The sequence below is a fragment of the Aethalodelphis obliquidens genome, unplaced genomic scaffold, assembly GCF_003676395.1.
Source record: "Aethalodelphis obliquidens isolate GAN/ISIS:26980383/991018 unplaced genomic scaffold, ASM367639v1 scaffold62, whole genome shotgun sequence".
In the NCBI taxonomy this organism is placed as follows: Eukaryota; Metazoa; Chordata; class Mammalia; order Artiodactyla; family Delphinidae; genus Aethalodelphis; species Aethalodelphis obliquidens.
In genome coordinates this window covers 4,442,359-4,468,487 of record NW_020838006.1, presented here as the reverse complement: position 1 = coordinate 4,468,487, position 26,129 = coordinate 4,442,359, and the positions used below count along the sequence as shown (strand labels likewise).

The following is a 26,129-nucleotide window of genomic DNA, read 5'->3' as shown; positions in this document are numbered from 1 at the left end:
CACACACACACACACACACACACACACACACACACACACACAATGGAATATTACTCAGCCCTGAGAAAGAACGAAATAATGCCATTTGCAGCAACATGGATCAACATAGAGATGATCCTACTAAGTGAAGCAAGTCAGACAGAGAAAGACAAATCTATGGTATCACACGTGGAGTCTAAAAATTGATACAAATGGGCTTATTTACAAAATTGAATATACTCACAGGCATAGAAAACAAACTTATGGTTACCGAAGAGAAAAAGGGATGGGGAGGGATAAATTAGGAGTTTGAGATAAACAGATACAGACTATTGAATATTATATATAAAATAGATAAACAATGAGGTCCTGCTGTATAACACAGGGAACTATATTCAATATTCTATAATAAACCATAATAAAAAAGGATATGAAAATGAAATGTACATGTATAACTGAATCACTTTGCTGTACACCAGAAACTAATACAACATTGTAAATCAACTATACTTCAATTAAAAACAAATAAACAAATGCACTGAGAGATGTGGGGGTCAGAAGAGCACAGTGCAGACCCTGCCTTATGGAGCTGACAGCCTGAAACAGGGGTGGCCGACTTTTCCTATAAAGGGTCAGACAGTTAATATCTGGCTCTGTGGGCTCTGTGGTCTCCATGGCAACTCCTCAACTCTCCCATTGTAAACAACTGGGTGTGTCTGTGTTCCAGTAAAACTTTATCTACAGAAACAGGTGGTGGGCTGGATTTAGCCTGTGGGCTGTGGTTTGACCATCCCTGGTCTGAAATGACATGCAGACCCCTCAATCAGGGAGTCAAGGCAGCCTCATGTGGTGGCAGAGGGTATGGATTCTGCAGTCCAACAGCCTGTGCTTGCATCCTGGCTCTGCTGTTTACAACCTGTGTGGCCGTGGACCATCTAGTTTACCTCTCTGTGCCCTGGTTTCTTCATCTGTAAAATGGGGATGTTATAGTGTCTGTGTCATAGGGTTGTTGGGATCAGCTTCAAAGCTGTGTGTAAAGGGCTTAGAACAGGGCGTGGCCCATAGAAAGCACTTATGATACGGGGTGGGGTGGGGTGTGGGGGGGGTGATGCTACCCGAGAGGAAGCACCTGGGGAGAGCCCTACCTGGTGGGGATAGAGGGGAAGTGGCAGGTGAGGGGAGACCTAGGATGTCTAGGGGGTTCATCGTGCAGCCCAGGGCTTGGGGAGAGCTTCCCTGGTAGAAGCTCTGTGAGTACAAAGGTTGGGAGGCATGGAAGGAGGGAGATAGTTTGGTATGGCTGGAATGCAGGTGGTACATGGGCTGTGGCCAGAGACTAGGCAGTAAAAGATAGACCAGGCTGGAAAAGCCTGTTTCCCGAAGGACATCACAAGCCAGTGGAGACCACAGGTCGTAAGATATCAGCACTGCCAGAGGGGAAGGGATACATTTGTGGGCCCAGGGAGCATCGGACACTTTACATTTACAATTTAATCCTTAACATGGGATGAGAGGTGTTGCAGATTTATCCAGTCTCCCCTTCTTCTATAGTCATAGAACCCCAGTTTTAATCTGGATGTGTGCTTTGACCTAGATAAAACTATATTTGCACCCCTCATTCCCCCCTTGCAGCTAGGGATGGCCATGCGATTGTATTCTGGTTACAAGCAGAGTGGTCACATAGTAGTTTCCTGGAAACTTCTTTGTACCTTTCCCCTTTTTTCCTTATTGGAATATAGACATGTGGCCGAAACTGGAATACAGACGTGATGGCTGGAATTCCAGCAGTCGTCTTTTTTTTTTTAATAGATTCCTGGGGTCATGGCAGGTCCTCCATTTTTTAAAATACTCATTTTATTTATTTGGTTGCGCTGGGTCTTAGTTGTGGCAGGCGCACTCCTTAGTTGCAGCATGTGGGCTTCTTAGTTGCGGTTCGCCGGCTCCTTTAGTTGCGGCATGTGTGGTCCTTTGTTGTGGCAGGCGGGCTCGTTAGTCGCAGCATGTATGTGGGATCTAGTTCCCTGACCAGGGATTGAACCCTGGCCCCCTGCATTGGGAGCACGGAGTCTTACCCACTGGACCACCCAGGGAAGTCCCCCAGCAGCCGTCTTGAGTCTTTAGGTGACTGGGATGAAGGCTATCAGGGCAGAAGATGCCTCTGATGACTTTGTTGATCCGAGCCATCTCACAAATCCTGGGCTGCCATCTTCTGGACTTTTCTATGATTGGGGGAATAAGCTTTTTTTTTAAGTCACTATTCGCAGCCAAATCTAACCCTAACTGATGCAGGTGGAATCTCTGTTTTACAGATGAAGAAACTGAGGCATAGAGTGACCTAAGTTGCCCAGTTAGTCAGGTATGGAGCCAGGATCTGTCTGACTCTGGAGCATGTTTTCTTTCCATTACCCGGGAAGGAACTTGGAGATCTTCTACCCCCTCATTTTATAGATAAGATCACTGAGGGCTTTGCCTCAGGGTAAGCCAGCAGTTCATTCCACTGCAAGGTAATCATTGCTCTGTTTTATCCCTCAGTCACTCTCTCTTCAGCCCTGGCCTTCCCCAAGAAGGGCCCCTGTGTTGTAATTAGTGATTCTGTGGCCTTCCCCTGGGCAGAATTTCCTTCTGTGAGTAGTTGATGTTTGGTGGGTTTTCCCTGGTCAGAAACAGGCACTGTTTTTGGGCTGTATGTTTAGAGCTTTCACAGCCTTGCCTCTTGCCTCCTGTAGTTCTTAGTCATATCTTTTCTTACTGTACTGTCCTGTCTTCACTCGGGCTCCAAGGGCTGGCTGAGGGGCCCTGTGACTGTTTGGAAGCACTGACAGATGAATCTTGATTGACATGGAGAACTCCCAGGTCATGAAGCTCAGAGTGTGGACTTTGGCTAAAATGTTTTGAATCCATTTTGCTGTTGGGATTCTCGTGGAGCTGAGTTCCACCCTATTACTAATACCTTAAAAATGGGCCTCCCGACCCCTTTGGCTAACCGCTCAGCACAGAGCTTTTCTGTGTGCCTGTTCCAGCTGACTCATTTCGTGTATTGGTCCCAAAACGTGGAACAGGACAAAAAGCAATTTGTGTTGCTAGTGCTGTTGAGAGAGCATTGTTGCATACTTATTATATATGTGGCATTTCATATTTTGTCACTTTCTGTACTAGCAACAATCTTTGCGGTCATTTTTATTCGCCTGGCTAATGTATGCCTTTTTCTTTTTGTGAGGTCTCCATTTGATACCTTGCCCCGAAGTGCATTGTAACACTATTGTAGTCGCTTAGTTAATCTGGAGTTTCCTGTAACTGAAATTTTTTTTGTTGAACGTCAGTTTTCGTGATTCCTTTGGGGTCAGCTGAAATTCAGGAAAAGAGTATTAAAAGCCCAAACTCTCTATATTTTTCCTCACATTGAATAACAAGATAGGATTGACATAAAGATACTTTAGAAAATCTTTGTGTCAAAGAAACAGGACTAAACTTGTGAAATCAAGTTTAAGTCTGGGTGAAGTCATTTTTTGAACAAAAGCAAAGCATAACCTAACTTGGAAGAGACTAAATCACAGTTATCCGTGTCATGGAATTGTCTGAATTTCTGTTTATCTAAAGGCTTGCTTCCTTTTCCTTTCCAGCATTGTAGCAGTTATTGGTATTTTTAGTGTTTTTTGTTTTGTTTCCGTCTTTATTTTTGCTTTCTTAGTTTGAAACTGTAAATTCCCTTTTAACACTTCAAAATGTACATTTTGTAACAACCAAATATAACTTGTGATCTGATTTTTTCCTGTAAATGACATTGACAGTATGCAGTCTATAACTAACAGTACTGTATCCACGTTAATTATTTGATTTTAATATTTGTAGACTGAAGTATATGGGGATAAAGGGGCATTATTTTGGCAACTTACTCTCATGTGGTTCAGGAAAAATGTGTGTGCGTATATAGAGAGAACGAGAGAAAATGATAAAGCAACTGTGGTGAAATGTTACTAGATCTTTAGTAATAAATAGTTCTTTGTAACTTCTCTGTAAATTTGGAACTTTGTTAACAAGTTAGCAAAAATTTGTTTGGCTTATTTTTTAAAAAGGCTGTGGGGCATGCAGTATATACTTCCTGGCCCAATGTAGTATGTATCTAATAAAAATTACCCAGTTTGCCTTAACCTCTAATCTTCTCAGGTGGCCACTGAGGCAGCCATCCTGCCTACGTCATACACTCTGGTTTGGAAGATACACCAGGTGTGGTAAAATGATTCTTAGACAATTCCGGACGCTGGCTATAGTGAAGCTGGTGGGAATTGTTAGTGCCTGGGAGCAACTGTCCATTAAACTAGGTAATGCCACCATATTTGCAGCTTATGGAAAGACCATTCAACCAAAGGCTTGGAGATTTGTGTTTTTAATCCCTTCCCTGTCTAGTTGTTTCATTTTATATGGATGTCAAACTTTTTTTTTTTTCATGTGTAAATGAGATGAAGTGAGAAGCATATTGCTTGTTCTCTCTGACTGCAACATAGGAAAATTAGAATGAATTATCATTTATAATCACTTTTAAACTTACAACTTATAAATTCTGTTATCTAGAATTATGGTGATGCTTGTTTTAAAATTACCTGTGAAACATTTGTTGAATAAAGAAGGCAACGGGGGGGGGGGGCTTCCCTGGTGGCACAGTGGTTAAAAATCCGCCTGCCAATGCAGGGGACACAGGTTCGATCCCTGGTCTGGGAAGATCCCATATGCCATGGAGCAACTAAGCCCGTGTGCCACAACTACTGAGCCTGCGTGCCTAGAGCCCGTGCTCCACAACGAGAGAAGCCACCAAAATGAGAAGCCTGTGCACCGCAAAGAAGAGTAGCCCCCGCTCGCCGCAACTAGAGAAAGCCTGTGCGCAGCAACGAAGACCCAACACAGCCAAAAATAAATAAATAAAATAAATAAATTTATTTAAAAAAAAAAGGCAAAGGGAATGTGCCTTGGGAGTTTTGTGTGACGATGGGCCAGCTTCTGGGAGCAGGTCTGGGCATGTCTGGTGGCCTTGACTGCAGGACTGTAGATGAAGACTTTGGACAGGAAGTGGTTCAGATATTTTCTCCCATTCCTTTGGCTGCCTTTCCACTCTGTTGATTGTGTCCTTTGATGCACAAAAGCTTTAAAATTGGATGTTGTCCCATTTGTCTGTTTTTGCTTTTGTTGCCTGTGCTTTTGGTGTCATATTCAAGAAATCACTGCCAAGTCCAATGTCATGAAGCTTTTCTCCTATGTCATCTTCTGGAGTTTTATAGTTTTAGGTCTTATGTTTAGATATTTAATCTAATTTTGAGTTAATTTTTGCATATTGTAAGATACGGGCCTAGCTTCATTCTTTTGCATGTGGATATCCAATTTTCCCAACACCATTTGTTGAAGAGACTCTCCTTTTCCTACTGAGTAATTTTGACACCTTTGTTAAAGATCATATGATCATGTACAGAACGATATACTGTATGGGCTCTCTGTTCTACTTCATTGATCCACTTTCTTTGTGCCAGCACCACACTGTTTTGATTACTATAGCTTTGTAATATGTTTTGAAATCAGAAGTGTGAGTCCTCCAACTTTGTTTTTCTTTTTCAAAATTATTTGGCTATTCGGGGTCCCTCGAGAGTCCATATGAATTTTAGGATGAATTTTCTGTTTCTGCAAAAACTGCCACTGAGGGCTTCCCTGGTGGCGCAGTGGTTGGGAGTCCGCCTGCTGATGCAGGGGACACGGGTTCGTGTCCCGGTCTGGGAGGATCCCACATGCTGCGGAGCAGCTGGGCCTGTGAGCCGTGGCTGCTGAGCCTGCGCGTCCGGAGCCTGTGCTCCACAGCGGGAGAGGCCACAGCAGTGAGAGGCCTGCGTACCGCAAAAAAAACCCAAAAAAACTGCCACTGAGATTTTGCTAGGGATTGCATTGAATCTGTAGATCCCTTTGGGTAGTATGGACATCTTTTTATTTATTTTTTATTTTTTGATTGTGCCATGTGTTAGGTGCAGCGTGCGGGATCTTCGTTGAGGCATGTGGGATCTTTCGTTGCAGTGCAGGTGTGTGGGCTTCAGTAGTTGTGGCATGCAGGCTCAGTAGTTGTGGCTCGTGGGCTCTAGAGCGCAGGCTTAGTAGTTGTGGCACATGGGCTTAGTTGCTTCACGGCATGTGAGATCCTCCCAGACCAGAGCTCGAACCCGTGTCCCCTGCATTGGCAGGTGGATTCCTAACCACTGTGCTGTGAGGGAAGCCCTAGGGGTTTCTTTATTTAGGAAATATTTATTTTTTGGCTGTGTTGGGTCTTAGTTGTGGCACGCAGGATCTTTCGTAGTGGTGCGCGGGCTTTTCATTGCAGTGCGCGGGCTTGTCTCTAGTTGTGGTGTGCGGGCTCATTAGTTGTGGTGCACGGGCTCTCTAGTCGTGGTGTGCCAGCTTAGTAGTTGTGGTGCTTGGGCTCCAGAGTGCGTGGATTCTGTAGCTATGGCACACGGGCTCAGTTGCCCTGTGGCATGTGGGATCTTAGTTCCCCGACCAGGAATTGAACTGGCGTCCCCTGCATTGTAAGGTGGATTCTTAACCACTGGACCACCAGGGAAGTCCCTCTTTAGGAGTTTCTATACATGTCATTTGCAGAGATAATTTTATTTCTTCCATTCCAGTTTGGATGCCTTTTATTTCTTTGTCTTGCCTAATTGCTCTGGCTAGGACTTCTAATACTATATTGAATAGATATGGTGAGAGTGGGCATCCTTGCTTTGTTCCTAATCTTAGAGGAAAAGCTTTCTGTCTTTTGCTATTGAGTATGATGTTAGCTGTGGACTTTTCATAAATGGCCTTTATTTTGCTGAGGTAGCTTCCTTCTGTTCCCAGTTTGTTGAGTGTTTTTTATTTTGAAAGGGTCTGCTACCTGCTTTTGTAAATAAAGTGTTACTGAAACACAGTCATGCCCATTTGTTTACATATTGCCTATGTCTGTTTTCACTCTACAGTGACAAAGTTGAATAGTTGCTGCAGAGACCTTGAGGCCAGCAAAGACTGAAATGGTTACTGTCTGGCCCTTTTCTGATTGCTGCTTTCAACTATTAATGTGGTAGGTTACACTGATTGCTTTTTGAATTTTGAAGCAGCCTTGCTATTCTGGGATAAACCTCACTTGGTTATGGTGTATTATTCTTTATTTATTTTGCTGGATGCAATTTGCTGATATTTTGTTCAGGACTCTTGCATCTATGTTTATGAAAGATATTTGTAGTTTTCTATTACCGTCTTTGTCTGCTTTTGGTATCAGGGTAATGCTGGCCTTAAAATGAGTTGGGAAGTATCCTTCTTGTTATATTTTCTGGAAGAAATTGTGTAGAGTTGGTGTTATTTCTTCTTTAAATATTTGGTAGAAATCACCAGGGAAACCATCTGGCCTGGAGATTTCTTTTTTGGAAGGGTTTTTAACTACAGATTCAATTTAAAAATAGTTGTAAAGCTATTCAGATTATCTGTTTCATCTTGGGTATGTTTTGGTAGTAAATGCTGTTTGAGGAATTGGTCCATTTCTTATAAATTGTTGAATTTATAGGGTGTATAGAGTTGCTTGTATTATTCCCTAATTATCCTTTCAATATCTTGAAGCCTATAGTGATATTCCCTTTTTCCTTTTCCTGATATTGGTAATTTGTGTCTTTGACAGTCTTGCTAGAGATTTATCAATTTATTGATCTTACTAAGAGCCAGCTTTTTGTTTCACTGGTGGTCTTTACTGTTTTCTATTTTTAATTTTTTTTTACTTCTGCCCTAATCTTTTTAATTCTTTCCTTCTGCTATTTATGTTTAGTTTCTTCTTTTTTTAGTTTCTTAAAGTAGAAGCTTAAATTATTTCATCTTTTCTAATGTAAATATTTAATGCTATAAGTTTCCCTTGAAGCACTTCTTTAGTTGCCTTCACAAATTTTGATATGTAGTATTTTAATTTTAGTTCAGTTCAAAGTATTTTCTAGTTTCCCTTGAGTCTTTCTCTTTGACTCATGGATTATTCAGAAGTGTGTTAATTTCCAAGGGTTTGAAGGTTTTCCTGTTATCTTTCTGTTATTCATTTCTAGTTTAATTTCATTATGGTCAGAGAACATACTTTGTATCATTTCAGTTTTTAAATTTTTTTATGGGTTGTTTTATGATCTTGGTTATGTTCTATCTTGGTGAATGTTCCATATATACTTGAAAATAATATGTATTCTTTTTTTTTTTTTTTTGGCGATACGCGGGCCTCTCACTGTTGTGGCCTCTCCCACCGCGGAGCACAGGCTCCGGACGCGCAGGCTCAGCGGCCACGACCCACGCGCCCAGCCGCTCTGCAGCACGTGGGATCCTCCCGGACCGGGGCACGAACCCGCGTCCCCTGCATTGGCAGGCGGACTCCCAACCACTGCGCCACCAGGGAAGCCCTATGTATTCTTTGTCATTGGGAGAATTGTTCTGTAAATGTCAAATCCAGTTCTTGTTGATATTTTTCAGTTCTTCTATATCCTGATTGATTTTAAAAAATCTTTAGTTTATAATTTTAGAGCTGTGTTCTAGAAAGAAAGCACAACCCCTGCTTACGTCATATGTATTCAAAATTTCCCCTGAATTTGTGTTCTTTCACAGACTGTCTTATTTGTATATTTACTTTTTCTGAATATCACCTGCATAAAGTCACGAGAACTTGATACTTGCTCATATTTTTGGAAAGCACACAAACATTACAGGGCGGGGTGCTGTTAATCCCTTTTTATGAGGTCCTCTCCCTGACTGTCTGGCACTTGCCATTATTTTAGGTAAATATCTAAAAAATCAGTTTTGGAGCCACCTGGAGATACTTTTTTTTTTTTTTTTTTGGCCTTGGGGCATGTGGGATCTTAGTTCCCTGACCAGGGATTGAACCCATGTACCCTGCAGTGGAAGGGCAGAGTCCTAACCACTGGACTGCCAGGGAAGTCCCTGGAGATACTTTTTCAGACAATTTAGGGGACTCCAATTCAGGCTTAATGTAAATATATTGGGTTCAACCCCGCAAGCCTCGTGGCACAGCCAGAAAAAGAAAATGTATGTATGTATATATATGCATTGGTTCTAATGTGTGGATGAATGGCCTCCCAAGAGGTTCTGAGACCACAGCTCCCCTGGTAAGACTGCTGAGTAGACTGAGTCACCAGGGAGACATCTGTGGAAGGAACCTTTAGACAATCCAGGTTCATCATCCCCTTTACAAGAGGGGGATTTTCCTTTATTCCCCTAAGACTTCCATTCCAGCTTTGAATATGCAAAGTCTTCTGTAGTACTTTGAGCCTGTTATGGGGCCGGGGTAGACCCTAGACCACATCTGTAGAAGAGGGGCCGTTAGAGCTCTGATCCTTCGGCTCTGAGGATCCCGGGCTGGACTGGGGTCCTGTCTCACACAGGTAACACCTTGATCTCTCTCCTTTTTCTCCCCACCCTAGCTTGTGAATGGCCTTAGACAATACATTCTAAATGGGGGTGATAAAAAATGGTTCCTGGGGTGGTGGTGGTGAAAATGTTTCACTTTTTAATGTATAAAGTGCAGATATAGGTAGAGTACATGAATAGATGGACAGTCTATCTCTTGTATTAATTTCATTGGAGGGATGCTTAAGGAAATTTGTCTGAAAAGGCTCCCTAGGAAACTGATGATGATCAAAAAAGTTTGAGAAATACTGCTTCAAATTGTAGTGCTGAGAGGCGCCAAGCAGAAGGGCTACTGGGCTTTGAACAGTTTCTAATTGCGGGGGGAGGGTGATGCTTCAGAATTTTATTACAAGAAAATATTTTTATCCAGAGATTTTCAGTGACTAAAACGAAAGGAAAATAGAATTAAGTCATATCATGAATTCAGGTTCAATGTGAGGTGGTTGTTAAGAGCTTTGTTAAGTAACACAGGGAGAAGTTATAAAATAGGGAGAATTTCCTTCTGCCTGGAGTCCTTTAGGAAAGGTCTTGTGGGAAGTAAACCAGGTCTCCTGGAGGGCTGTCAGTCCATTGGGTGGCTGAGGAAGGAGCCTTCAAATCAGTATCTTAAAACCTGGCTACTGTGCTTCCCTGGTGGCACAGTGGTTGAGAGTCCGCCTGCCGGTGCAGGGCACACGGGTTCGTGCAGGGGACACGGGTTCGTGCCCCGGTCCGGGAAGATCCCACATGCCACGGAGCGGCTGTGCCCGTGAGCCATGGCCGCTGAGCCTGCGCGTCCGGAGCCTGTGCTCCGCAATGGGAGGGGCCACATCAGTGAGAGGTCCGCGTACCGCAAAAAAAAAAAAAAAAGAAAAAACCTGGGTACCACAGCTTTTCCCATTGTTTGGACAATTGGCAACTTTTGAGTATGGGCTATGTATTAGGTAAAATACTATTGAATCAATGTTAACTGCCAGAAACTGATAATTGTACTGTGGTTAAATAAGAGAAGGTTCTTATTCTTGGAAAATACATAATGAAGTGTTTAGGAATAAAAGGAGATGTCTGTGCCTCACAGTGGTTCCAGAACACCTGTCTGTAAGGAGAAAGGGAGAGGGAAGGGGAGGAGGAGGCAGCTGGCTGGGTGTGGATGGAGGGGAGGAAAGCAAGGGGCAGGGCAGGAGAAGGGAGGGAGGGAGCCAGAGCCAGGATAAAGCAGATACCAGAACATCAGTAACTGTTAAATATGGGTTCAACAATAAAGGAGTTCTCTGTAATATTCTTGCAACTCTTCTGTAAGTTTGAATCATTTCAGAGTATAAAGAAAAAGAAATAAAAAGGAAACAAGAAAACACATGGCTCCCTTGAGACATACAAGTCATACTGTGTCCTGTAATATTATTTGATTCGATGGTTTATTTTTTTAATTTTAACTTTTTAATTGAAGTATAGTTCATTTACAATGTTGTCTTAGTTTCTGCTGTACAGCAAAGTGATTCAGTTATACATATATATACATTCTTTTTAATATGCTTTTCTGTTATGGTTTATCACAGGATATTGAATATAGTTCCCCGTGTTATATAGTAGGACCTTGTTGTTTATCCATTCTATATATAATAGTTTGCATCTGCTAATCCCAAACTCCCAATTCATCCCTTCCCCGCCCACCCGTAATGTTATTTGAAATCAACAAATCAATGAAATAGTTTGACTGAAGGCAGGATCCAGGAGAGCAGGTGTTGCCCTAAGTCCTGGCGCAGTGCCAGGCTGTAGTCGGCTCTCAATAAATGTTTGTTAGAATGGATGGAATCAGAGTAGCAGTGATTTCAGAGAAGGCCTTGCAGGTTTGGGTGTGTTTCCCTAGACACACCTCTCTGTGCCTCTGTGGTCTCTGTGAAGATCACCAAATGACAAATTTTGTCTCAGGGACCTTGCATTAACGACTAGTGTAATGGAAGAGACTGAAACCCTAATTTTAGACTTCTTGCTGGTAAAGCATATGCGGCACCCAGCAGAGCATTTGTGACATTCTTCCTGTATTAGTTCCCGTTTAAAAAGTATGGAATCTCCAGAAAACTGTGTTTAGGTGGAAGCTAAAGTTCCTTTTACTATGGTAAAATATACTTAACATAAACTGTACCATTTTAACCATTTTGAAGGAGACAGTTCAGTGGCATTAAGTATACTCACACTGTTGGGAAGCCATCACCATTCTCCGTCTCTAGAACGTTTTCATCCTCCTAAAGAGAAACTCTGTATCCATTATGCAATAACTTTTTTTTATTATTATTTGCTTAGCAAACCATTTATTCTACAGAATTATAATCGTTACCTTTAGTGACCGTTGGCTACGGGACCCCAAATCTCAAATTGGTGGCACCAGAATTAGAGAACTTACTTTAATTATCTTGAAAGGAAACACAAATTTAACAGGAACATCTACTGCTAGTTTACACAAATTAACTTTCCCTAAAGATTATGACATACATGGGGAGGGGCAATAGAGGGTAGGGGATTAAGAGGTTATAAACTATTATGTATAAAATAAGCTACAGGGATATGTTGTACAACACGGGGAATACAGCCAGTATTTTATAATAACTATAAATAGAGTATAACATTTAAAAATTGTGAATCACTATATTGTACACCTGTAACTTATGTAATATTGTACATCAACTATATTGCAATAAAACGTTTTTAAAAGATTATAACATACACTATAATATATACTGTTTAAAGTGAAATGTGGGACTTCCCTGGTGGCACAGAGGTTAAGAATCTGCCTGCCAATGCAGGGGACACGGGTTTGAGTCATGGGCTGGGAAGGTCCCGCATACCGCGGAGCAACTAAGCCTGTGCGCCACAACTACTGAGCCTGTGCTCTAGAGCCCGCGTGCCACAACTACTGAGCCCGCTCACCTAGAGCCCGCGCACCGCAACGAAGAGTAGCCCCCACTTGCAGCAACTAAAGAAAGCCTGCGCGCAGCAACAAAGACCCAACACAACCAAAAATAAATAATAAATTAATTTTAAAAAATAAAGTGAAAAGTAAGATTTCTAGGGCTTTTAAAAATACTTCTTAAAATTAACCTTATGGTGGAATAATTAACAGACAAATGTACCTGTTTTCAGTGTATAGTTCAGTGACTTTTGTGTCTTTTTTTAATACAAAAGAGGGGGGGGTCATTCTCTGTTTTAATGACTTAGTTTTCTAGTTGTAAAGGTATTATTTCATGTTCCTTATAAAAAAACTTGGAAAATTCAGAAAAGGCTACAGAGAAAACAAAAAACATTAATAATGATCTCTATCTCTTTAAAAATAGACTCTTTTTAGAGCAGTTTTAGGCTCATAGCAAAATTGAGTGGAACTACAGAGTTCCCATGTACCCCATATGCATGCCCCCAGCCTCTCGTATTATATTTTAAATTATAAAGTGGAGAGTTGCTAGCCTTCTGAGTTTTCCGGGGTCACTTTTCTCCCGGAGCCTCCCTGGCACTTGGGTTCTCCTACACCTTGTTTGGTGGCTCGTGACAAAGTCATGCCAAGAACGCAGCCATGGGCTTCGTGTTTGCCTGGTAGGTCTTCGGTATTTGATGGTTGAGCCAACAAGGGATTGGCACAGCTTCAGATTTTGGTTTGTTATAGACTTGCTTAGAAGTATTCTTTTTGGGGTGAGTTCTACACGGAGGCTCTAAAACAGCTCTGGCAAATAAAAAATACAGCTCTGGCTTTGTGATGAGACATTAACAGAAAGAGGCACCTGGGCATTTATGAGCTATGGCATGTGCGTGCGTGTGTGTGTGTGTGTGTGTGTGTGTGTGTGTATGACACGTGACTGATGCCCTTGAAAGGGGGAGAGAGGTGGTCATGCAGTCTCTTGTGGCAGTTCCCAGGAAATCAGGAAGGTTCAGAGCCACTCATTTGGTTTCTGAGCCAATGAAAGGGGAGGCAGAGCTGCAAAAGGAACTCCCATGCTCACTCAGAACTGGATAGTTTTAAGCTGTGGGGGAGCATTATGTACACTAGCTTGCAACCTTCTGGTGTCCATTCTAGCCTTGCTGTCTCATTTAGGTCAATTGGATCTGAGTTAGAAATTTGACCAGACAACAGAATATTTAAACTGGTTTCCCCTGTTGCACCTCATTTCCATAGTCTTTATCATCCGAATCGATGCAAATGCTCTTGTTATCCTGAATGTGCATGCAGGGTTCTGATTTGTTTAATTTTACATCATGTTAATAGACCCACAGACATAGAAAACAAAGTTATGGTTACCAAAGAGGAAAGTGTAGGGAGGGATAAATTAGGAGTTTGGGATTAACAGATACACATTATTATACATAAAATAGGTAACCAACAAGGACCTACGGTAGAGCACAGGGAACTATATTCAATATCTTGTAATAAACTATAATGGAAAAGAATCTGAAAAAGAATGTATATGTATATAGACATATATATAAGAATCACTTTGGTGCACCCCTGAAACTAACACAACATTGTAAATTTTACTGTAATAAAAGTGGAAAAAAATGTTTACTTCACGTTGTTGAACTTGGTGAGTGTAGCTGAGGGTCTGAATGACAAGTGGGGTGTGGCTGGTGCCAGCCTTACTTTACGTGGTACCTGTGGCATCCTGGGCCACAGGGGAAGGGTGCTTTAGTTAGGTTGATAAAACCCAAAAACAAGTTCAGGAAGGGACCTCTGGGACTTCCCTGGCGTTCCAGTGGTTAAGACTCTGCACTTCCACTGTAGGGGCGCTGGTTGGAGAACTAAGATCCCACTTGCTGTGGTGGGGTGCTGATCCTGCCCTGAAAAAGTTAAAAAAAAGGAAGGGACCTCCGAGGTTCCCCGTTTGCCCTGGGTCTTGAGCTGTTTGTTGCTCGTGGAAGCTTTTTTGTACGTAGTTTTTTAAACATTCAGCATGGCACTAAGATGGCCGTTTCTGTGCCAGGGAGTTTGGAAGAACCATTTTACAACAGAATACATCAGACCCCAAGAGGGAGAGTTTTATATTTCTTAACTGCTAGGAAACTTTTGCATTCTCAGCATTGGAGAGAACTTGATTGTAAGTAACCCTATGACCACATGTTACAACTCAGGAATAATCCTGACGTTTTACCTCTATTCTTTTTCTGGAAGCATTTTGCAAAATAAATAAAAATTGTTTAACAGTAAAAGGCAGGGGTAGGCTGACATTCCTTCTCAGGAAATTATTCCGGGACCCCGAAGGCCCTCAGATGAACTTGCCCTCATCTCACAGGTAAGGAAACAGCCCCAAAGAGATGACATTTAATTCAAAGTTATACTCTGACTTTGTGGCAGAGTCAGAACAAGAAACTGGATCTCTGCTCCTCAGGCAATTTTGGAAAAACTCCAAAAGAGTGATGCTAAATATGGTCTTTCTGCCCTGTGGTTTTGTTATACAGCAAAGAATACCCACTGGTTTCTCATTATCTGGCCAGTGCCCTGAGATTCATTCCACATTTTAGTTTATAAGCTGTTTTGAGTGATGGAGAAGCATTTCAAAACGTGCAGAGAGCTATTTTTGAACCCTATGTTCCTGGGGTATTAAAAGATCGTGTTGGGGATATCTTATCTCTGAGTCTGATGCTAATTTCCTCTAATATATTGCAAAGAATAAGTCACTTTTTTTTTTTTGGCCGTAGGGTTTGTGGGATCTTAGTTCTCCAACCAGGGATTGAACCTGGGCCCTTGGCAGTGAAAGTGCGGAGTCCTAACCACTGGACCACCTGCGATTCCCTATATCGCAAAGAGAACTGTTTCTTTTTAACTTTTAATTAACGAATTAATTAATGAATTAATTTTTGGCCGCGTTGGGTCTTCATTGCTGCACGCGGGCTTTTCTCTAGTTGAGGCAAGCGGGGGCTACTCTTTGTTGCGGTGCGCAGTCTTCTCATTGCGGTGGCTGCTCATTGCGGAGCACCGACTTTAGGCGCGCAGGCTTCAGTAGTTGTGACACATGGGCTCAGTAGTTGTAGCTCGCGGGCTTTAGAGCGCAGGCTCAGTAGTTGTGGCACACGGGCTTAGTTGCTCCACAGCATGTGGGATCTTCCCGGACCAGGGCTCGAACCTGTGTCCTCTTCATTGACAGGCGGATTCTTAAGCACTGTGCCATCAGGGAAGTCCAGAAGTGGGTTTAGTAGTAGCTTTCTGTAGCCAATGTTGCTTTTATTTTATTTTCCAAATTATGAATAAAGAACCAGTCTTTAGGACTGCTTTGAATCTGTCAGTAGATAGTGCACTGTTTCTGGAGATGATGAAATAGAAGATGCACTTCTGAATTCTGGAAGGTACCTAGCTAAATCTGATTAGGTTGCATTAAACATTTGAGACTTCCCTGGGGACTGATGTTTCCTAGCAGGTCTTAGGACAGAGCATTCTTTAGTTGCTTGGCAGTGGCTCTGGCCTGGGCCTTGGCACGTTGGAAGATGTGGCATGTTTGTTTTTCCTGCACACTCCTCCATTCTTGAAGAACTGCTCTTTTGGACCACACCCTGGCTCCCTAGAGATGGTGTTTGACCTTTGGGGGACACTTCCCATGGTGCACTAGTGAGCTCTCCATGTGCTGCAGTGGCTCTTCCTCTGGTTAGGTATAGGGGTTGGCAAACTTTCTGTAAAGGGTCAGATAGTAAGTAATTTCAACTCTGCTGTTGTAGCATGAAAGCAGCCATGGACGGTATGTAAACAAACAGGCATGGCTGTGTTCCAAGAAAACGTTATTTACAAAAAACGAGTGGTGGGCTGCATTTGGCCCATAGGCCATTGTTTGCTTATCTCTGGTTTAGCAGCTTTTTGGAAAACAAGGCTGAAGCACCCTCGGCTTCTGTGGGTGACGGAGGAGAGAATCCAGTACTTGGGACATAAACATCTCAGTTGAGATTTAGTATCTGTGGTGAGGAAGATGCTTTTGTATTATTCTTCAATAACTTCTCAGTTATTATAACAAAAAAGGCTTCTTCTGGGAAAAATTTTCCCTTAATCTCACTGCTCTTGGGATCACACAACTGTATCTTCATTTTTGTACGTTTCTTTTGAGTCCTGTCATTCTGTACTTCTACTTTTGCAAAGCCTTGATGTGTGTGCCTACCAGTTGGTTTTATTCAAGAGCCAGATGCACCTGCGTATCTGACAGGTGTTAGTACATTGAGATCTAGTAAAGCCTGAAAGGTATAAATGAGTTTTGGTGGAGAAGATCTTTTAAGGACTGATTTGTGAGGAGCAGTGTCATTTTCTGCTTTTTGACTTTTTCGATAAAAGAGTTATAATTCACTCTTTACTTAAGCCCTGAGCAGTAGCCAGAGGAGCAGTGTCATTTTCTGCTTTTTGACTTTTTCGATAAAAGAGTTATAATTCACTCTTTACTTAAGCCCTGAGCAGTAGCCAGAGGGCCAGCTATTGGAAGAAATCAGGCCAGGACTAAAGTGAATCAGGTAAATGGCTATTCAGTGCCAAAGTCACACTGTCGCTCTAAGTTAACTTTGTGGTCCCCAGGTTTCATGGCGGCATGAGCCTTCCTGCACCTTTGCCAGTGGCCGCAGAGGCTAGACCACAGCAGATTAAAAATTGTTTCTTTCTTCTTGGTTGGTGCACACACACTTAACCAAGAAACAAATGACCACACTTCAACCTCACACTATATGAAGTGACTCTGAAGGTGTATTTTCCCCAACAGGAATTCCCAAATATATGTATCTCCAAGAATGGCAAGAGTCCTTTTTACAACAGTGCTACCATCGCTCAAATTATTTTGAAAGCTCCTTTTTTGGAATTGCCTTCAGAACAAGTACAAGCCACCGCAGAAAAGAAGTCTGCCCGCTTTGTGGTCTTACCTCATTTTTGACTAAAAATCGCTCTGACTTACTTTCTGCTGTTTCCCAATCTCATAACCATGCTCAGAGCAGATGGATTTGTCTCAATGGACCTAAAGGTTATGGGTAATGACAATAAGCCAGGAGCCTCTGAGGGTCTTTCATTGGAGGGAACAAAAATATTTATTTCTGTGTAAGTTGTGGTAGTTAAAAAACAGTCATGCCTTTGTACATCATTAGGCTGTTCTCAAATCACCATGCCAACATGACTTTTGAATGAGATTATTCTTACCTGAAGTGGCCTCCAAGAATGACCTGCTTTATTCCAAATCCTAGTCTAGGGTGTGAGGCAGAGGTCCTTGAAAGGCCCTCATTTTTTATGTGCTCTCTTGTTGCTGTTACCTTGGATATTTGAAAGGCTGTTCTAGGTTTGCTGTTCTGGGAGACCGTGTGTATATTCCTAGAAGCTGACAGACTGTAATATGTTCTCCCTGTTCCTCTTGTCCTCTCCTGCCCTCCCTCCAACATGGAAAGTGGGAAGCTTACGTCCTGTACTAGGGAGTTTTGTTGTCTGGCAGGCCGTTGTGTAGGCTCGTAACTTGGGAGACTGTCTCGGAGCTGCTCAGAAGCAGAGTTAGGATCTTCGTTGCAGACAGTAGATTCCTTCTAAGCCATCTAAGCAGCAGGCGATTTATTAGACAGGTTTAATTAGACAGTATTTCTGGGAGAACCAAGCTTCAACACGTTCAGCAATGACACAGCTTGTCTCCAACCAAATCGCAACCATAACATGGTTCTAATTCACTCCCACCCCAGTACCTGTGACAGTAGAGGCAGAACACTAAACCCTCTGCACAGCTGCTCCAAGACATCAAACACGCCTCCCACTGTCCTGTCTTGCTGCAAGTTCTGACCTCCCAGCCTGTGGCTGCTGCCTCCTGTTGTTCCCCTCTGCATTTGAAATCTTGCGTGGGTGCATCTGCCTGTAAGAATCTAGCTGCAAGAGAGTCGGTGAAGGGAGCATCTAGCTTTCTCACCTCTGCAGAGCAGGAAGGCAGGTGGGCTTGAAGACTGTTGGATAGTGCTGAACTTTGCAGTATTTGTGACCAGGGTGTTTGTATAGATGTGATGACTAAAACTCTGGTGGGTAGATAGATTCTTGAAGTGCAAAGAACAGAGGGAGAAGGACTGAGTGTGGGAGACTCCGGGGCTATTGGGAGAATTCAGTGACTGGGATTCAGTGCAGCTGTCAGTGCTGTTACAACTGTGTGGCAGGTGGCACTACTGTGTAGGAGTGGTTTCCTGCCATGCCTGTGCCCTTGGCACGGTCCTGACCTTGGGAAGAGGGAAGAAGTGCTGGGCTCATGGTGCTCTTTCCTATGTAGCCCTGGGGTTTCGTGGCTGGCAGAACCAGTTTCAGTTTCCAGCCTGATGACCACAGGTAAGTTATTATGCCATTCTGAGTTTTAGTCGGCTTATCTATAAAATGATGATATGCTTATCATGCAGGGAGCTTGTGATGGTAAAATCAGATAACAGGTGACTCTCTAACGCACATCTCTGATGTATGGTGGTTGCCCAATAAATGACTGCTATCATGCTCAACTTTGCCCTCTTTCTCTTTTCCTTTTGTCAGAGCAGGTCACAGCTGCCTTAAACCCCAGTGGGTACAGTAGCTTCTGTGCTTTTTCTTAGCAGTTAGCTTACCTACCCCCCACCCCCCGTATGGCTAACTTTCCCCTTGCTCCCTGAACATTTTATTTTGAAAAATTTCAAGCATACAGGAAAGTTGGTAGAGTTGTATAGGGAGCACACATATATCTATCATCTGGACTCTACAATGAACATTTCATTATACCTGCTTTATTACATAGCTTTCCATCTATCCATCTGTCAACCCATTTCCTTCCTTCCTCCCTCCCTTCCTTCCTTCCTCCCTCCCTCCCTCCCTCCCTTCCTTCCTTCCTTCCCCCACCCACATGGCTTTCAGGATCCTAGTTCCCCGACCAGGGATTGAACCCGGGCCCTGGCGGTGAAAGCGCTGAGTCCTAAACCACTGGACTGCCAGGGAATTTCCCATTTTATTTCTTTATACATTTCAAAGTAGATCACCAATATCAGTACACTTCCTTGTAAACATTTTATCCTATCATTAACGATCTGTTTGCAGTTTTTTTCTCTTGATGTAAAATTTCACAATGAAATGCATGAATCTTAAGTGTGTGTTTGCTGAGTTTTGACAACTGCATGCACCTGTTACCCAAAGCCATGTCAAGGTATAGAACATCACCACCTTCCCAGAGTTCCCTCATGCCCCTGCCCCTCCCATCACAGGCAGCCACCACCCTGATTTTCTCCCACTATAGATGAGTTTTACCTAGTCTAGCATTTCATATAAATGGAACCAGACAGAATGTACTAGTTACTTACTGCCTGGCTTCCTTTAGTTAGCCTAACGCATTGGGACTCGTCTGTGTCGTCATGTCTTATCAGGCACTGATTCCCTCTCATTGCTGAGATGGCAGCTTTAAAATCATTGCTGCGAAGAAGGAAGAGCCATGAGCCTTCCTCATGGAACTTGGAGGTGGTTTCTCCTTTTCCTTTCCCGTTGGATGGCATCAATGCACAAAGGCTCTTTGTAGCCGATTAGAGTTAAAGGGGTGCAGAGGCCGTTTGGCTCAGTTTCTCTGAGTCTCAGCATCTGGGCCAGGGCGCCCTTTCTCGGATCTGTTTCCCTCCCCTCTCCAGGAATACTGTTAGTGGAGGTTTATGTGCAGGAGGAGTGAGAGGGCCAGTGGATGGGCACCTTTGACATTTAATTGTCTTAGGGTTAAAAAGGATGGATCCAGCCTTCTTCTAATGATTTTTGTTGTTGAGGATTTCGTTATGCTGAGTACGTGCTGGAAATATAGGACCAGTCGGCCGCAACAGCTGGAGTTGGAAACAAATTGCTATTTAGCTTTTCTGTTAACGAATTAACCAGAACCTGAAGCTGCTAAATTCTCTGATGGAAAAAGGAGTCACTTTCTTGCCTCCTCTCCCCAATATCTTCCTCCCCCCCGTTCCCTTTCTTTCTTCCTTCCTCCCTTCTCCTCCATCTCTCTGTCTCTGTCACACACACACACACACACACGAGACACACACCCCTTTTGAGCATATTTACATTTAGTGACTTACATGAAAGTTTAGGTAGATCATTTTTGAAGGTGATTGAGATGTTCGAGGGGCAGAAGGAAGAGGGTGGGAAGAGAATGGCACGGCTTGATGACAGGGCGGCAGTGCCCACTCTCCAGTGACAGGTTATTAAGTAATGTGACAAGTGTTGGACCCAGCAAGCCTCCGTATGTGCTGCTTCTTTCCTTGTTCTCTCATTTGCAGAGGCTCTGGAACCTACCTGCACAGAAGTACCGGGAATTATTACAGAATACTTCCCACTCTGGACCAGTTGAACCAGAATGTGGGCCCCTTCCCCCCCACCGTTCAGTGTGCACCCACAGTTTAATATCACTTTGGGACCCATTTTCACATACATTATCGCCGCTAATCCAATCATTCAAGGCAGGCAGGTTTTAGTAAGATCTTATTATTTTAGCTGAGCCAGCTGATGTTGAAGTGGATGTTTGAACAGAGGGCAGTCTGATTGCAGTGGGCACATTCTCCCCATTACCCCGTGTCCCCCCGATCCCTTTATGTGGACGGTTGTTCATTCATTTGTTGCTCACCATCTGCCACGTGTGGGTGGAAGGTCATTGGTGGATCCCTCCCTCTGGGAGTAATGGGCAGGGAAGGAGATCCCAGACCATGGCGTGGAGTCCCAGGGCACAGGGGGAGCACGGTGGAGGGGCACCAGTTCTGGATGTGGTAGGCAAAGAACTCTTTCTGGAGGAAACACCACCTGCTTAGGACGTGGAGTTGTGAGAGAGCTCTGAAGCTTAGAGCCAAAAAGAAAAGAAGAACCAGGAGCTGGTTACTTTATCACTTTTACCGTGAAACACTCAATCCACCCATCGTGTAGTAAGGCGTGGTTTCTTCCTTGCTCCAGCATCCTCTTTGCATTTGAAAAATAAAAGAAAATGCTTTATCGTAGGTTTTCTTTAAATTGCAAATTTCATTGAATTTTAAAGGATTTTTTTTTTTGTCTGTTCAATATAACATGTTAAGAAGATGTAAAAAAAAATTGTGACTTTAGAGCTAAGAAATCCTGGGCAAATAGTGCTTATGTCCTACCACTCCTGGAAGGCATAGGTGTTCTGTAAGAAGAGTAGAATCATATGAATTATTTCTAATTTCTTTTCTTCCTGGTGGAAACCGTATAGTATAGCCTAGTGTTAAAAGCCTCAGCTCTTAACATTAAATAAAAGCCCAGGGGCTTCCCTGGTGGCGCAGTGGTTGAGGGTCCGCCTGCCAATGCAGGGGACACGGGTTCGTGCCCCGGTCCGGGAAGATCCCACATGCCGCGGAGCGGCTGGGCCCGTGAGCCATGGCCGCTGGGCCTGCGCATCCGGAGCCTGTGCTCCGCAGCAGGAGAGGCTGCAACAGTGAGAGGCCCGCGTACCAAAAAAAAAAAAAAAAAAGCCCAGCTTTGTCACTTTCATTTAAATGTATGTATGAAAGTTACCCTACCTTTCTAAACCTCAGTTTCCTCATCAGTAAAACGGGAATAATAATACCACATATAATCTAAAAAATCACTTATTTATTGTTTGTTTCCATTTTGTAATTTTATACTGTGATGAAATGAATAGATGACTATTTTTTATCTTTTTTTAAAAATTGAGTTATAGTTGATTTACAGTGTTGTGTTAGTTTCAGGTGTACAGCACAGTGATTCAGTCATACATCTATCTATCTATTCTTTTCCAGATTCTTTTCCCTTATAAGTTATTACGAAATATTGAATATAATTCCCTGTGCTATACAGTAGGTCCTTGTTGTTTATCTGTGTTATATATAGTATTGTATATATGCTAATTCCAAATTCCTTATTTATCCCTCCTCCCCACCTTTCCCCTTTGGTAGCCGTAAGTTTGTTTTCTATGTCTGTGAGTCTGTTTTTGTTTTATAAGTAAGTTCATTTGTATCATTTTTTAGATTCCCCATATAAGTAATATCATATATTTGTCTTTCTCTGTCTTATTTACTTCACTCAGTATGATAATCTCTAGGTCCATCCATGTTGCTGCAGATGGCATTATTTCATTATTTTTTATGGCTGAATAGTATTCCATTGTATATACGTACCACTTCTTTATCCATTCATCTGTCGATGGACATTTAAGTTGTTTCCATGTCTTGGGTATTGTAAATAGTGCTTCCGTGAACATTGGGGTGCATGTATCTTTTTTTTTTTTTTTTTGTGGTATGTGGGCCTCTCACTGTTGTGGCCTCTCCCGTTGTGGAGCATAGGCTCTGGACGCGCAGGCTCAGCAGCCATGGCTCACGGGCCCAGCCGCTTCGTGGCACGTGGGATCTTTTCGGACCGGGGCACGAACTCGTGTCCACTGCATCGGCAGGCGGACTCTCAACCACTGCGCCACCAGGGAAGCCCTGCATGTATCTTTTTGAATTATAATAGTTTTCTCCAGATATATGCCCAAGAGTGGGATTGCTGGATCATATGGTAGCTCTATTTTTAGTTTTTTAAGGAACCTCCATTCTGTTCTCCATAGTGGCTGTACCAATTTACTATTTTTTCTAGCTTTTAAAAATGTAAAATTTGGTTTATACAAAAGAGTATATGTAAGTATATGTTATATATATATAAGTATATGTCATAAGAGTAATAAGAACATGAACAGGTGTGAGTTCACTGCTCAATCAAGGAAGGATCATGTAACCACTAGAAGCTCACCTACGCATGCGTTCTACAACTCCTACACCTCCCCCCTTTCAGGTTACCATTAATTCTTGGGTTTTGATTCATCATTGTTTAAAAAATATTTTATTTATTTATTTATTTGTATGCACCAGGTCTTAGTTGCACCACGTGGGATCTAGTTCCCTGACCAGGGATTGAACCAGGGCCACCTGCGTTGGGAGCGTGGAGTCTTAGCCACTGGACCACCAGGGAAGTCCCTTGATTCATCATTGCTTTGTCTTTTATAAATAATAATATAAATTATTTTTATAATATTTATTTAAATAATTTATCATTTAGTTTTGTTTGTTTTCAGTTTTATATATTTAAAAAGTATGTTGTGGGGACTTCCCTGGAGGCGAAGTTGTTCCAATGCAGGGAGCCCGGGTTCAATCCCCGGTCAGGGAACTAGATTGCACATGCATGCAGCAACTGAGTTCGCATGCCACAGCTAAGGAGCCTGCGAGCTGCAACTAAGGAGCCCGCCTGCTGCAACTAAGACCCAGCACAACCAAATAAATAAATAAATAAATAAATATATATTTTAAAAAGTATGTTGTATGTAGTCTTCTGTAGTTGTTGTTTTCACTCATTATGGTTCCACAATTGATCCCTGTTATTGTGTTTAACTGTGGTGCATTCTTAGAACACTCCTTTGTGCGAATTACTTACCTGGTGGTAGGGGTTTAGATAGTTCCATTTTTGCTCCCAGGAGCACTGTTGCCACTGTGCACACATATGTGTGTGTGTCTCCCAGTGCACGCGGTCGAGAATTTCTCTGTGATGTACATGTAGGAATGGGATTTGGGGGTTTTAGAGTATCTGGACTCTCAATTTTATAAGATGATGCTAACTTGTTTCCTAAAGTAGGTGTACCAGTTTAATGCCTGCCAGTGGAGTATAAGCGTCTGTCATTCTACATCTTTTTCAGTGTTTGTCATTGTTAGACATTAATTTTTTTAAAAAAACTAAATTGAAGTATACTTGATTTACAGTGTTGTGTCAGTACATATATATATCCTTTTTCATATTCTTCTCTGTTATGGTTTATTACAGGATATTGAGTATAGTTGCTTGTGCTATATACAGTAGCACCTTGAGCTTATCTATTTTATATATAGTAGTTTTTATCTGCTAATCCCAAACTCCTAATTTATCCCTTCCCCCTCCCTTTCCCCTTTGGTAACCATAGTTTGTTTTCTATGTTTGTGATTAGACTTCTTAATTTTGCTAAGCTACTGGGTATAAATAGTATCTCCTTGGTGTGTTAACTTGGGTATCCATGATTCTCAGAAAGAGAGCAGCTCTTCATTTGTTTAAGGGTCATTTTTTCTTCCTCTTTTGTGAAATTCCAGCTTGTGTCTTTTGCTCAGTTACCTAGTAGGTTATTTATGTTTTTCACATTGGTTTATGAGTTGTTTATATATTCTGAATACTTATCCTTTGTTGGATGTATGTGTTACACATATCTTTTCTTAATTGATAGCTTGTCTTTTAACTTTGTGATGCTTTTTTTGGAAAACAAATTTTTATTATTTTTTGTATTATCTTTATTATGCTTCCCAACACTGACAGCTGCTGCCTTCACTGACAGAAACGGCCATCTCCCCTGGCAGGCTCATCTCAGATGCCTGGGAAGCCAACACAAGCAAACATAAGTAGAGTTTCCTGCAGAGACCTACTTTTAAAAAATTGCTGATTCTCAGATCACTGCATCAACCCACAGCACAACTGACAACTCAAATCTTTCACTGAGAGTAGCTCCCAGCTCTGACCCAAACCCCGTCAATCCACAGATAGTGACCTTAGGTCAAGAGGTTCTTAATTTTATTTATTTTATTTTTTATTTTTTTGCGGTACGCGGGCCTCTCACTGCTGTGGCCTCTCCCGTTGCGGAGCACAGGCTCCGGACGCGCAGGCTCAGCGGCCATGGCTCATGGGCCCAGCCGCTCCGCAGCATGTGGGATCTTCCCGGACCGGGGCACGAACCCATGTGCCCTGCATCGGCAGGTGGACTCTCAACCACTGCGCCACCAGGGAAGCCCCTAGAGGTTCTTAATTTTAATGTGACAGGGTTTCTATATGTTCTTTTCTGGTTAGCTAGAAAGATATTCTTTTTTTTTTAAATTGAAGTATAGTTGATTTATAATATTGTGTTAATTTCTGCTGTACATCAGAGTGACTCAGTTATACATATATATTATTTTACATATTTTTTCCACTGTGGTTCATTACAACATATTGAATATAGTTCCCTGTGCTATGTAATAGGACCTTGTTGTTTATCTATCCTATATATAATAGTTTGCATCTGCTAATCCCAAATTCCCAATCCAACCCTCCTCCACTCCCCCTCCACAAGTCTGTTCTCTGTGTCTGTGAGTCTGTTTTTGTTTCATATATAAGTTCATCTGTGTCATATTTTAGATTCCACATATAAGTCATGTCCTATGTTATTTGTCTTTCTCTGTCTGGCTTACTTCACTTACTGTGATCATCTCTAGGTCCGTGTAGCTGCAAATAACATTATTTCATTCTTTTTTTATGTCTGAGTAATATTCCATTGTATATATGTACCACATCTTCTTTATCCATTTATCTGTCGATGGACATTTAGGTTGTTTCCATGTCTTGGCAATTGTGAATAATGCTGCTATGAACATAGGGGGTGCATGTATGTTTTCGAATTGTAGTTTTGTCCAGATATATGCCCAGGAGTGGGCTTGTTGGATCATACAGTAGCTCTGTTTTTAGTTTTTTGAGGAACCTCCATACGTTCTCCATAGTGGCTGCACCAATTTACATTCCTACCAACAGTGTAGGAGGGTTTAGAAAGATATTCTTTATTTTCTGCTGAAAGTTTCAGAAGTTTACCCTTCTCAGTTAAGTCTTTACTCTGTCTGGACTTTTGTGTCTGTGGTGTGAGGTAGGGATCCAATATCCTTTATTGTTTCCTGCACTGTACATTGTTTTCCTGAGAATGGAGAGTAATGTAAATACCCCAGCTCCTTACACAGTTCTGGGCACA

At 42.4% G+C, this 26,129-nt stretch overlaps 1 protein-coding gene across 4 annotated transcripts in view; it reads left to right on the top strand.

Annotated features, from left to right (window-relative positions):
* Nucleotides 1-26,129, top strand: part of OSBPL10 (oxysterol binding protein like 10) — a 298,101-nt gene that overhangs the window by 16,567 nt on the left and 255,405 nt on the right. Inside the window, exon 2 of one of the 4 annotated variants that reach the window (XM_027088153.1) lies at nucleotides 6,963-7,063. The exons of the other annotated variants lie outside the window; for them this stretch is intronic. Coding sequence (XP_026943954.1) covers nucleotides 7,014-7,063 — 50 coding nt within the window. The 5' untranslated portion in view covers nucleotides 6,963-7,013. The remainder of the gene's footprint in view (nucleotides 1-6,962; nucleotides 7,064-26,129) is intronic. 4 annotated transcript variants of the gene reach the window in all.